The following is a 12,558-nucleotide window of genomic DNA, read 5'->3' on the forward strand; positions in this document are numbered from 1 at the left end:
TTAAGGATTGCTTACTGAGAAACTAAAGAAAACACACTCAAGTGAGAGATCAGAGCTGCTCCTTTCCCTCCAGGCTCCCTGTAGAATACAAAACAAAATCCACAGTGACCAAAACAACCATGTACATCTTGGCAGCATGGGCGATGTCATCAAAACTCTATCATGTCAATTCCACAGTGGTTCAACAGGCACCACTGTAGAATGTTTGGCTTCTCTTAAGCCTCAGCAGGGAGAAGCAGCTGTTGCCCTCTTCCAGATAAAGTGACATATCCTAGGAGAAACAGAGTCCTAATTAGATAGAAATTAGTTCCCCTTACCACCCAGGCCACTCAAAAACAAAAGCACAGCTAGGCAACTTCAAACCGTAAGAAAAAAAAAAAAAATTGGATACAGCAATTGTGTCAGTTTCATAGAATACATCTTTCTCCTGCTGTATAAGTACCAAAAGAACCACTTGCAAAACCTATAACATATGCCATCTTTACATTCAAATATTTTGTGAATATGTTACATAAAATACACTAAAGAAAATGCCACGGCTTTGTTGTACTAGAGTTTATTTAATATCCGAAGTATTTTGAATGTATTTACACAAGAATACATTAAAGAAATGCCAGTGCTTTAGTTTGCTGAATATCTGAAATAGAAAGCAGACTTACATCCCCAGTATTAGTTTTTATTGATTAAGAGCAATGCTTGCAAGTAACAATGCATTTAGCCACAACTAGGAGAAAAATGGAGGGAATCATGCAATAATATACACAAAAGATTATAGTTTGAATTAAATAAATAAATAAATTACATTTTAATTTATATAAAATATATCCCCTGGGGAATACAGGAGGTGAAAACTATAGCTCTAGTCGCACAGGGTTTTTTTTCAGGCTTATTTCTCTTTGAAAGATAACTAAAGCTAAATACAACTTGAAAAATTCACAAACCAATCAGGTATTACTATTGAAAGAATACAGTAACTCCAAAGACAAACATAAGTATAAGAAAAACATATTATTAAAATCTAAGAAAAACAAATCTCGATAATTACATGATTAAGGTTACATAACCAATTCAGAGACTCAAAACTATCATTTTACCATGATAGTGATGAGGTCACGGATTATTTTTGTCTGGGTCTTATACTAAAACCTACTCATTCAATATATTCAACGAATAATTATCAAACGTTCTCTGTGCTGTAGGGAATGTGTTTGGCTCTAAGAAAACGTTGGAAAACAAAACAGACATAGACCCTCCTCTCATAGAGCTTCCAGTCTAGTGGGGCAGACAGATGTGAACAGAGGCACCTCTAATACAGCCTGAAAAGTGCTGTGCTGTGGCCCTCCATCCTACAGGAAGGATGGTCTAAGCTGAGACCTTAGGACAAGGGGTGAGAGGGGAAGAAGGAAATGAAAAGAGATTCTAGGCACAGAGAGAGAAAAAAGCAAAGACACCAAGGCATAAGAGAGCATTGTCTATTTCTACAACAGTGGTTCCCAGACAAAGGACCTTAGGTATTTGTTGGGCCACAGTGAATTTTCACCCATCAACAAGGAAACGAAGGCAGTGTGTTAAATCTTTTAAAAGCTAAAGTCATTCAATTTTAATAATTGTGTTTAAGGCCGACTGATTTCCTGGCGTTAAAATGGCTCCTCTTTTATAAAATGACAGTGATAGTAGATGATAAGTTTTTTAAAAATAGAGGATCCTATTTTTTTTTTAATTTTTTTTTTTAACGTTTATTTATTTTTTGAGACAGAGAGAGACAGAGCATGAATGGGGGAGGGTCAGAGACAGGGAGACACAGAATCTGAAGCAGGCTCCAGGCTCTGAGCTGTCAGCACAGAGCCTGACGCGGGGCTCGAACTCACGGACCGCGAGAGATCATGACCTGAGCCGAAGTCAGCCGCTTAACCGACTGAGCCACCCAGGCGCCCCGACCCTATTTTTTTAATTAGCAAAATTAAAACTGCAGGTATGTAAAATCTAAAAATCTGGGAATCACTGTTCAAACAATGAACTTTTAAAAGACGTTTAATATGGTTAAAGGAGAGGCGTAAGGGAGAAGTCAAAAGATAAGACTGAGGAGGAAGGCAGGGATTTCAAACAGGAAGGGTCAGGAAGTCCTGGAACTCTAGACTTTATCCTAAAAGCAATGGGAATGATTTTAAGCAGGAGAGTGAAACTCTATTTGGATTTGTAATAGATTGTTCTGGGATGTTGTGTGTAGAATGTATGTTGGACGGAACAAGACAGCAGGAAAGCAAGGCCATTTAGATAGCACTATAGTATCCCACGAAAAAGGAGAGAATAGCTAGAATTAGGGCCAAATCAGTAAGACTGAGTAGAAGAAGATGTCTTCAAAGGACACACTTACCAGGAATTGGTGATTTGTTATATTGGGTAAGAAAAATGGGATGGTCAAGGCTGATGTCCAGGTTTTTCCTAAGGAAACTGAGCTGATGATAATTGGGCTTTACTGAGCTAGAGGATGTAGGAAAAGAGCCCTTTTGTGGAGGAACTGAGGTGCCTCTGTCTTTAAAAGTCCATTAGAATACTTGTTTACAGAGAGTGAGAGAAAGAGTTGAACTTCAAATATAAATTTTCTAAGTCAATAGCATATAGTTAGTTACTAAAACTCTAGATGTGGATGACATTTCTCCCGGAAAACACAGCATAAGACCGAAACAGGGCTTAGGACATACTAACAGGTTGTCAGCAGATAAACAACACAGAAAGAAGCCAGAGACAAAGTGGCCGGCCAGGGAGGTGGGAGGAGAGCCAAGAGAGCAAGGTGTCTTGAAAGCTAAGAGAAAACCATTTTACGGAGAGAGCAGACGGCAGTGCCAGATGCTGCAGGAATCCGTTGAAAGGACTGAAGAAAGCCCTTTGAAATTAGCAACAAGGCAGTTGTTAAAGACCTTGCGGAAGGCAGTGGAGGGAGCCCAAGCCAGATTATGGAGTGTGCATCTGCAGGCAGGAAGGAGCTCTTTTATGCCGAATGGGTATAAAAGAAAGGAAAGAGCCAGCAACTGGCTGGAGATGTGGGTTTGAGAAAGTGGTTGTTTGTTTGTTTTATAAACACAGGAGAGGTGTATATGGTAGGAGACACTTGATAGGGAGAAGTTGAAGACTTGTTGGAAGTGAAGATAATTAATGGAAATTCACGTACAAAATACTGACCAGCTTAAAAAAATCACAATGTAAAGGTTTCTAAAGATGTAAAATACCGTGTCCCCGTAAGAACACATGATCACTATACAATTGTTAATGGATTTAACTACATTTAAGAATATAAAATGATTCCAAGAAATTCTGAAGGAATCCCATTTTAAAATACTTTTAAAATCACATTTGAAAATATTATTTTTTAAATTATGGCAATTTTAGTTCTTGTCCATAGAGATCATACTCTTTAAATAATATATATCTTCGAATGGTTGGTGGTAGAGGGAGCTTCTCCATTGAGGCCGGCTGGCAGAGTCGGTGGAGACCCATAAGTCTTCGAATTTTTAACCGACATAAATGCTTTAACGAGCAAGGATTCTCTAAAATGATGGGGAAAAAACAAGCAAAAAATAAAAACAGTATCGTGGATTGACTTGTAAGTTACATTGTAATTTAGAATAACATTAGTAGTGTCATTCTAAAAGTCAGATATGTATACATTTAGCAACTGGCGATTTTAAAAGAAATTCAAAGTGTAATTAAGCATCCCAGACCACTGCTCCAGAATATAGTCTCCATGAAGACACTTAGCTTGTTTCAGTGTCAGGAAGACAGTCTGGCTCATAGTGGATGTTGAGCCAGGACATGTTAAATGAATGAATGGAATTGGCTTAAGAAAGCAAATGCTGCACCTGAGTGGTTCAGTCGGGTAAGCGTCTAACTCTTGATTTTGGCTCAGGTCATGACCTCACTGTCGTGAGATCGAGCTCATGATGAAATGATTCCATGTGTATATAATTCAATCTCAGGTTTGTTTCAGTTTCTGATACTTAAATATTTTGTTTTTTTTTTTTTAATCTAACATCACTTAAATATCTGATATTAGTCTTTATTTTCAACTCTTTATCTATATTACAACACTGATACATTATCCCAGCAGTATGAGCTAATGAAAGGGCAGTGGAGTACATGGTTTTAGTTGTGGGCTTTGGACAGTTGACATAGATTTAAATCCTGGCTCTGCCACTTGGTATCTGTGTGACTTTGAACTTGACCTCTGTGATCTCAGTATTCTCACCTGTGAAATGTGGATAACAATGGGACCTACCTCATAGTGTTGTTTGAAGATCAAATTAATTTATGTAGAGTATTAGAAAACTGCTTGGTACTTTGTAACCATTCATAATGTGAACTATCACTCAGTTCAGGAATAAAAGACATATTTCTATTACCTTTGTGATTACCTTCTCAAAAAATTAAACCAGTGTTTTTCAAAAACTATGAAGTCATAATTATTATTACCCAAATAGGCAAAATAAGTCCATTTAAAAAAAAATAAATTGCATTTTATTTTCTTCTTTAACAAAGACACCGCCTCACATATGTCTGGAGGAATCCTGACATCCAGTGGTTAACCACGCTCACAGCATTCAACTGACTTCCACTCCAGCTACGTTAATGTATGACTGAAACAACAAAACACCACCTTGGTCTTCTTCCTCCTTAGATTTCCTTTCTAAAGCCAGCAGAATTGTTATTCTTTTGTAATAAAAACACATGGACAATTAATTAGCAGTTAGAAGCAAACTCTGTTCTGCCTATGACAGGAAGCACAGCAGTGTTGGAGAGACTGGTTTGAGGGAGGACAGACAAGGGTTCAAATCTTTGCTTTGTTTTCCAGGTCTTTAACCTTGGGTAGTTAAGGTATTTAAGACTTTGGGGTTTTTTTTTTTCCTTACAGTCTCCAAAATGTTTTAACCTCTTTATTGTAAAAATAAAATATAAGTAACTACACACATGTATAGCTTTATGAGTCATTATCAGTGATTATGAGATGAATATGTTCAATCACCCCCCAGGTCGTGAATAGAATTTCCCCAGCTGCCCCATAATTTCCTCCATAACTCATTGCAATCTTTATTCATTCCTCCCCTATAAGTTACCACTATTCTGACTTTTGTGGTAATCACCTCCTTTATTTTTTATTTATTTTTTAAAGTAACCTCTGCACCCAACATGGGGCTCGAACTTACAACCCCGAGATCAAGAGTCGCACACTCCACCGACTGAGCCAGCCAGGTGCCCCCGTAATCACTTCCTTTAGAGCTTCATCATCGAAGTGTGCCATTCCTGTGCTATTGTATTGGAAATATTTTTTAAAAATTTGATATGACCTTTAAATCTCTTTTAATCCATCCTCTTCTTTCCATCCCCTTCTCTTCCCTTCAATTAATCTTTTAAGAACCAAAAAGCCCAGCAGTTTCCCACAGCCTAAATTTTGCTGATTGCATTTTCATGGTGCAGCTCCATGCTTCACCTCCATTTCTGGTTCTGGCAAACTGATAGCTGGATGCAGAGACTTGAGCAGACTCAGGTTTGATCTCTTGGGAAAAACTATAGCTGGTGCTGTGTTCTTTCATCAAGGGCCACATAGTGAGATAATAGGAACAGCTGATGCTCAGTGACCACATCCATTAGCTGACTGGGGGTTGCAAAATGGTGACAGCTAGTTTTATCATTTCTTTTTCATTTATTAGTGGGAATACTTGTATAAAGAGACGCTGTTTCTCCTCTACTTTTTGGTTACCAGTGACACAAATCACATAGGTAAGACAGAATAAATGCTTAGATCTTTTCCTTTATGAGCTTTCAAGATAATGAATTGATTTTCTTATCATCTGGAGTTGATCAATTTTTAAAATATCATACTTAAGCATATTTAATTGTTTTCAACTTATTGATATAATTACCCTTTGGAAGCTTAATTGTCCCATCTTTGGCCAGTAGGAGCCTCTTCAAGTTGGCTCCTGAATTCTTTTGGCATGCTCTTGTAGGCTTTGTGGGCTTGTTTGCAATGTGGAATGACACATATTCCAGGCTTGTCTTGCACACTGCTTCCTGAGACCTGAAATCATCCATTTCTTTTTCTAGGAAATGATATTTCAAGACCACAGTCTGGGTACTGGGGATGTTCATTGCTACTCAGTCTGTCTTTATTTCTAAGCCTTTTTTTGTAGACACACACACACACACACACACACACACACACACCCCAGGTAAAATAGCTTGAGTTCATATTGATTCTTCCAATTCAAGGTCAAGCTAAAAGATGGGTTTTTTTTAACATATTACATCTGTGTTTCCTTTCTTCCACACAGATAAACTGGTTCTCAAGGATAAAAAGAATAATAGTTAGAATATCCCACAATCATTCACTTACTAAATGCATCTCTCATTCTCAAATAACATTAGTTCTGTTATTATGCCACCATCATATAATTTGATATCTTTAAAGAATGTTTTTGTGTAGGGGCGCCTGGCTGGCCTGGTCAGTGGAGTATGTAACTCCTTGTCTCGGGGTTAGTTCAAGCCTCACATAGGGTGTAGAGATTACTTAAAAATAAAACCTTAAAAAAATGTTTTTGTGTGTGCTCTCTCCATTTTATTTATTTCTAATGTTTATTGATTTTTGAGAGAGACAGAGACAGAGACAGAGTGTGAGTGGGTGAGGGGCAGAGGGAGTGGGAGACAAAGAGTCCAAAGCAGGCTCCAGGCTCTGAGATGTCAGCACAGAGCCCAACGCGAGGCTTGAATTCATGAACCATGAAATCATAACCTGAGCCGAAGTCGGACACTCAACTGACTGTGCCATCCAGGCACCCCCGCTCTCTCTGTTTTAAAATAGTTGTGTCATACCCACATTATCTGGCCATGCAACCCTACATATTGTATCTTCTCTCTTTTAAATAGCAGTTGGTCTTGGTATTCTGTCTAATGCTCAGTACTAGTCCTTATGTCATTACCTCTTCTCATTTTGGTTTGTCTGAAGCTCGTTTCCTAGTGGATTCTTCAGAAGGCGATCAGAGGAACAATATTACCTGAGAGAATCTGATTTTTCCCCCATAAGTCCATTGTTTTTGCCTACATGACCAAAGAATATAGTAATTTGTGGTTTTGTCTTTTCATCACAGATTTTTTTTTGTAATATAGGTTTTTGTATTTGTTCTGTTCCCTCAAACAGGAGATTTGTTGGTTTTCCTTTTCAAGGAACCCTATTATTCCTTTCTTTACTCTTTATTGCCTGTCTTTAATATCTGTCGCTGCATTTCCAATGCTTTGGTTTATTCCTTTATTTCTATTTTATTTAAAATAAATAGATTTTATTTCTTCTGTTCCAACTTCTGTTTCTCTGAAGGTATTATCTATTGCCTTATTAGTTCTTGACTTCATACTGGTTCAGCCTTATATTTGAAATTAATTTTTTAAAAAAGAAATTATTTTTTTCTTTTTATGTCTAGTTCCTTCCTTAGTTGTTATCTCATTTCTGAAGTTTTGTAATTCAGAACTTGTGTGGTTCTTTTGTGTCTTATATCATTTTCCTTACACTGTTTAGCCCATTTTGAAATTAAGTTTTTAGTTTTCATCTGTCCTGAGGGTGTGCTTTTCTAGTGTGCTTTCTTGTCTGTGAGGATATTATTCTGTTCCTCTTCCTATTTTTTCTTATAATAAATTTATATGAAACTTGACTGAGATAATTTTCTGTTGCTCATTTTGACGTGACATTAGTTTTCCTGAAGTTTTAGAAGGATGCTTGGTCTAAGGTAGCTCTTCTGACTTTACAGAACTCCCTATTCTGTTGTCTTCTTGCAATGATCTAAAATAGTGGCTTGCTCCTGAGGTTTCTTGGTTCTGTTTGCTGCCCCTCCTTTTGTCTGGAGTTTCTCATGGCTCTGTCCTGCTTGATTTTGATTTTATTCCCAATGTGGGCTGTGGTTCAGAAAGGGAGACTTAACAGGTCAGTTTCAAGAATTTATAGGGTCCAGGGGGGCCTGGCTGGCTCAGTTGGTGGGGCATATAACTCCTGATCTTGGGATCATGAGTTCAAGCCCCATGTAGGGCATAGAGCTTATAAAATAAAATAAAATAAAATAAAATAAAATAAAATAAAATAAAAATAAAATATTGGTTTCCAAACATTAGTGAGCTTCAGAATTACTTAACATCTAAAAAAGAAAAAAGAATTTATAGGGTCCAAACTGTTTTGTAATTGCCCTTAGTCTTAGTTCGTATTTATAATATGATTCACTTTTATCATAAACTAAACTTTAACCTAAATACAAAATAGCTAGCCTATAAGACAAACTTTTGATAGGAATTTGTCAATAAAGACCTGAGAGAGATCATATCAAAGAGGCTAACTCTAATTCATTCCATTCATCCATTTGCTTGGTATTTATTATTTACTACTCACTAGGTATCATGCTAAGTCTTGAGAATACAAAAACAAACAAAACACATGCCTGCCCACATGGAGTTGAGTCTATGTATCTTATAGTCTTATAGAAGTTTTTTTTTAAATATGTTTGTCAAATGTTAATATAGTTATAGTATTACTCATTATACAATTAAAGATTTGGAAACTGTCAAGAAAAGCCAAAACTTAGCATCCTTATCAGAGGAAGTATTAAGGATGATTTTTAAACACCTGGATAATTCTGAAAACAAAGTAGCACAGAAAAAGTATCAAATATGACATTAAGAAACTTCCCCTGTATACATTCTTCATAAAAAAAATTATAGGCAAAACTTTTTTTTTTTTTTTTTACCTAGTATTTGACGGATTTCTGGCCATTCTCTCTGTACTTGTAGTGCAGACTTCAGTTTAGCACACAGAGGGATATAATCCATGTAATCAATTAATACACGAATAACGCTGCCTACCAAGTGTTTCATCCAAGGAACTGTAATAAACTCACAGAACTGAGAGAATTGATAAAATTTAATTTAGTAGTACATTTAATATACTATATACATAAGCACTCAATTTTGCTATGAAAAATTACTGTTGTTGTCTTCTTATGGAAAATACAAGTACCCTCCTTGTAATGAACAAAAAAGAAAAAGAAATCGTTTGCTTGCATCTAGGAAACTATGAGCCCTGAAGCTATGTGCATGACTTTGATGTGATTGCAGTCAAGAGCATGGAAGAATCAGGTTGCTTTCCATGATTCTTCTCTCCATGTTTCCATCTCCCATATTCCACCACATACGCATAAATTACTAATTGCATACATTTTCATTTTCTTCTACATTCAGTTTCCAATTCAAGAAAAATAATTAATCTTTTTTGCCTAGTTTTATGCTTATCTCCCCATATTATTGCCAAAAAAAATTTAAGAATAAGAAAAATACAAGAGTGGATTTTTCTTTTCTTGTGATATCCCTAAATGAGCAAAAGTTAGGATGATGACCCAGTAGGAAGAAGAAAAGGATGTAACTCACCGGGTTATCTTTTATTACACAAGATGTCCACCCCGGTAGTACCTCTTCTTCTATCTCTGACCACACAAATGAATTTCCAAAGATGTTCCCATGCATGCAGTCAAAGCACATCTCCACTTGATAGCCATTATTCAGCAACAGCCTCAGCATTACCTCGTCATTTAGGGCATATTGAATGGCACTGGGGAAACGTGTGTCATTCACACGCATAAAATAACAATTGACGTTAGCTCCATGGGAGAGAAGCAGCCGGACAATTTCATGGTTATTGGCCCTCACTGCCACGAGTAGACAGTTGAGGGGATCTAGGTTTGGGTCTGCACCTGCAGCCAGAAGGACTTCTGTGCACTGGATATCATTGTTAGAAACGGCAAAATAGAGCGCAGTCTTCCGCTCATCATCATAGCTCTCAGAAATGTGGTCAGCAAGCAGGGTATTGACATCAAAGCCATTTTCAATAAGCAGCTCTAGGCACTGTACATTTTGTCCATCTGCTGCTGAGTGAATTGGTGTTAGCCCACTTTTCTGGATTGCATTTTTGGATGTTATTGGGATAAGATACTTCAGCGCACTAAAAAAAAAAAGTCAAATATCCACATGGCATGAATAAAATGAAGAATTTCAATAAACCAGATTCCTCACTAGACAAGTGAATGCAGCCTGTTTAACTTCTTTTACTTTCTCTAGATAACCTCATACAAAACGTTTAACATTTAACCTTTGCCCACTGGCTTACTGCTTAGTTTAGTGTAATTCAGTTTTGTTTTTAGTTTCCCATTCTAAATATTCCTGGGCAACATGCTCAATGTCCTATGTTTGGTCCTAGAATTGTGGTTCCTTAGGAACCCTCTCCGTCTTCCAATTCTCTTTGGAACAACATAATATTTATAAACAACCAAAGCTATTTAATGAAAAAAATATAAAAGAAAGGTTAGCTCGTCTGACCCCATAGAAGAACGCTGCATAATCTTGACCATGAGAATTATGGAGTCATAGGATGTGACCTTGAACATTGCTTAGTCCAACCCCTCATTTAATGGAAGAGCAACAGGAAGTCTGGAGAGGTGAAATGACTTGTCCAAGGTCACACAGCTGGATGTGGAGCAAGGACTAGAGTCCAGGCCTTTTGAATTCTCATTTATTACTTCTCTCTCACTGCTTCCTGAGCAGTCTATGCTTCAGTAGTGGCCACGCACATCCTGCCTCCCTCCATATAGCTTGCAATTGAATTAATAGCCACAAAAAAAGAGTCTTTATTAGTCCATCACCCTTTATCAGTCCAATGGGGATAACTCGCCACAGCTTAGGTTTCTAAGAACCTGTGATAAACAGTTGTGAATTTCACACTTGCCTGAACAACTAGACACACATGAGAGCCACAGCAAGGATAACTTGATCTCTTGTGCCTAATTCAGAGCTACCATGTGTGAATTTATGAACACTGGGAGTAAATCCAGGTAACTTTAACAACATGTCACTTAGCGTCAATTATGTGTCATTGGCCACTTAACTTAGCCAATGTGGCCACTGAACGCGCTAAAGCCTAATGATTTCAAAGTTTTTGAACTTATAAAATATATTTAATTTCCTAAAGCCATCCTCTTATGGTGGGTGGTTTAATATAGTGATTGTAGATTTCTATTGATGTGTTGATTGTGACACATTTTGTGATTTAAAAATCTATCCGACCTTCCCCCCGCCCCAAGAATAAAGAAATCTGAACTTATGATGAAACTTCTCTATTCAAGGATAAATTTGACCTTATATCATAATACCTGTAGGTATTAATAAAAATTAGAGTAATACTGGTGGCATTGTAACAAAGTCCTTTGTCAAAGGCAAAAGTTTTAGAAACCATGTAGCTTTTTGTTAAATACATTGAAAACCAAAACAAAACAGAAAGGCATATTTAAGTGGTTTGTGCAGAATTCTCAGTTATAACTTACTTCCTTCTAAAAGAAAAATTTTTGATTATAAAAGTGGTATAAGTTGAATGTGGAAATTCTAGAAAAGTACCAGAATATAAAAAGAAAGGGAAAAATCAAACAAATATTTATGTACTCAAAACTTGTGAAATGTGTGTCTTTTTCTTTTCAGATTTTGGGAGGTATTAAATAGATAAGACTTGAGATTCTACTGTACATACAATTTTGTATATTTCAACTTAAAATGATCTTCTTATGATTTAGTACTCACAGATAATGTCCCTCGTAGGCAGCTCGGTGTATTGGAAGATGCCCTGCTCTGTTGGGTACATTTCCACTTCCTCCATATTCCAGCAGGAGGGAAATGCAGTCAGGATTGCCCCCTCCTGCTGCCTCAAACAATACTGAAGCCCCATCATCCGCCAAAGCAAACACATCACCACCTGGCAATATAAAACATATGGCAGAATGATAACTGGAGTTATCTTGAAATTGTCATGACAGTCGCCTTAATAATAACCTGCTGTTTTCCTTTCTGGCTAGGACTTAAAATTAAAAGTATAAGATTAAGAACAGATGTGTTCTCAGTATTTTCAATAAACAATTATGCATGTGTGTTTCATTTTATTAGAAAATCTTTGCATGAGAAATCAAGAAGTCAATTTACAAGGTAGACAAATGCTCCCAAGAAAAGTAGTTAGCCTTTCAAATTTAAAGGCAATGTTAACACTCTATTCCATTTCGACAACTGCCCTCTATGTGCTGTGTGTGACCCAGCAGAAGATCCAAAATGAAAAAATAAGAATACCTTAAGGAGCTCAGAAGGGAAATGAGGCAAAATATTATCAAAGAACACAAACCGCATAACATTCAGACTAGGAGTCCAAAGTGACATTAGGACTAGGAGTCATGATGTGGGAGAAAGAAGGGTTTGAATTTTGGCTCCGCTGTAGACTGAGAGAGTCTGGGGCAAGCTACTTCTATGAATATCTGTCTCCCTCTCTGTAAAATATCGCTTATTTCATAGGGTTCATACGATAATTAAATGAGGTTGTGTTGTTGGGAGGGGGGCTCAAAAATGTTAGTTTTTTCTCCATAGAGGATCCTTGGGGGAGCATATGGCCCTAGCCTTTATTTACAAAGGAGGAAACTGAGGACCAGAAGTTTTAGTAAGGGTAGGCGGATT

General features: G+C 37.0%; 1 protein-coding gene across 3 annotated transcripts in view; it reads right to left on the minus strand.

Annotated features, from left to right (window-relative positions):
- Positions 1–540: 540 nt before the first annotated feature.
- The window catches only part of ASB15 (ankyrin repeat and SOCS box containing 15), a 61,276-nt gene continuing 49,258 nt past the window's right edge, over positions 541–12,558 (minus strand). For 2 of the 3 annotated variants that reach the window (XM_058724436.1, XM_058724435.1), the window contains 5 exons: positions 11,644–11,815; positions 9,448–10,018; positions 8,772–8,925; positions 1,939–3,545; positions 541–1,705 (listed from right to left, as the gene is read on the minus strand). In XM_058724436.1, the coding sequence (XP_058580419.1) occupies positions 3,373–3,545; positions 8,772–8,925; positions 9,448–10,018; positions 11,644–11,815 (1,070 nt within the window). In that variant the 3' untranslated portion in view covers positions 541–1,705; positions 1,939–3,372. Of the gene's footprint in view, positions 1,706–1,938; positions 3,546–8,771; positions 8,926–9,447; positions 10,019–11,643; positions 11,816–12,558 lie in introns of those variants that run through there. The other variant, XM_058724437.1, reaches the window with a different exon arrangement.

The sequence above is a fragment of the Neofelis nebulosa genome, chromosome 4 (genome assembly GCF_028018385.1).
Source record: "Neofelis nebulosa isolate mNeoNeb1 chromosome 4, mNeoNeb1.pri, whole genome shotgun sequence".
NCBI classification, from domain to species: Eukaryota; Metazoa; Chordata; class Mammalia; order Carnivora; family Felidae; genus Neofelis; species Neofelis nebulosa.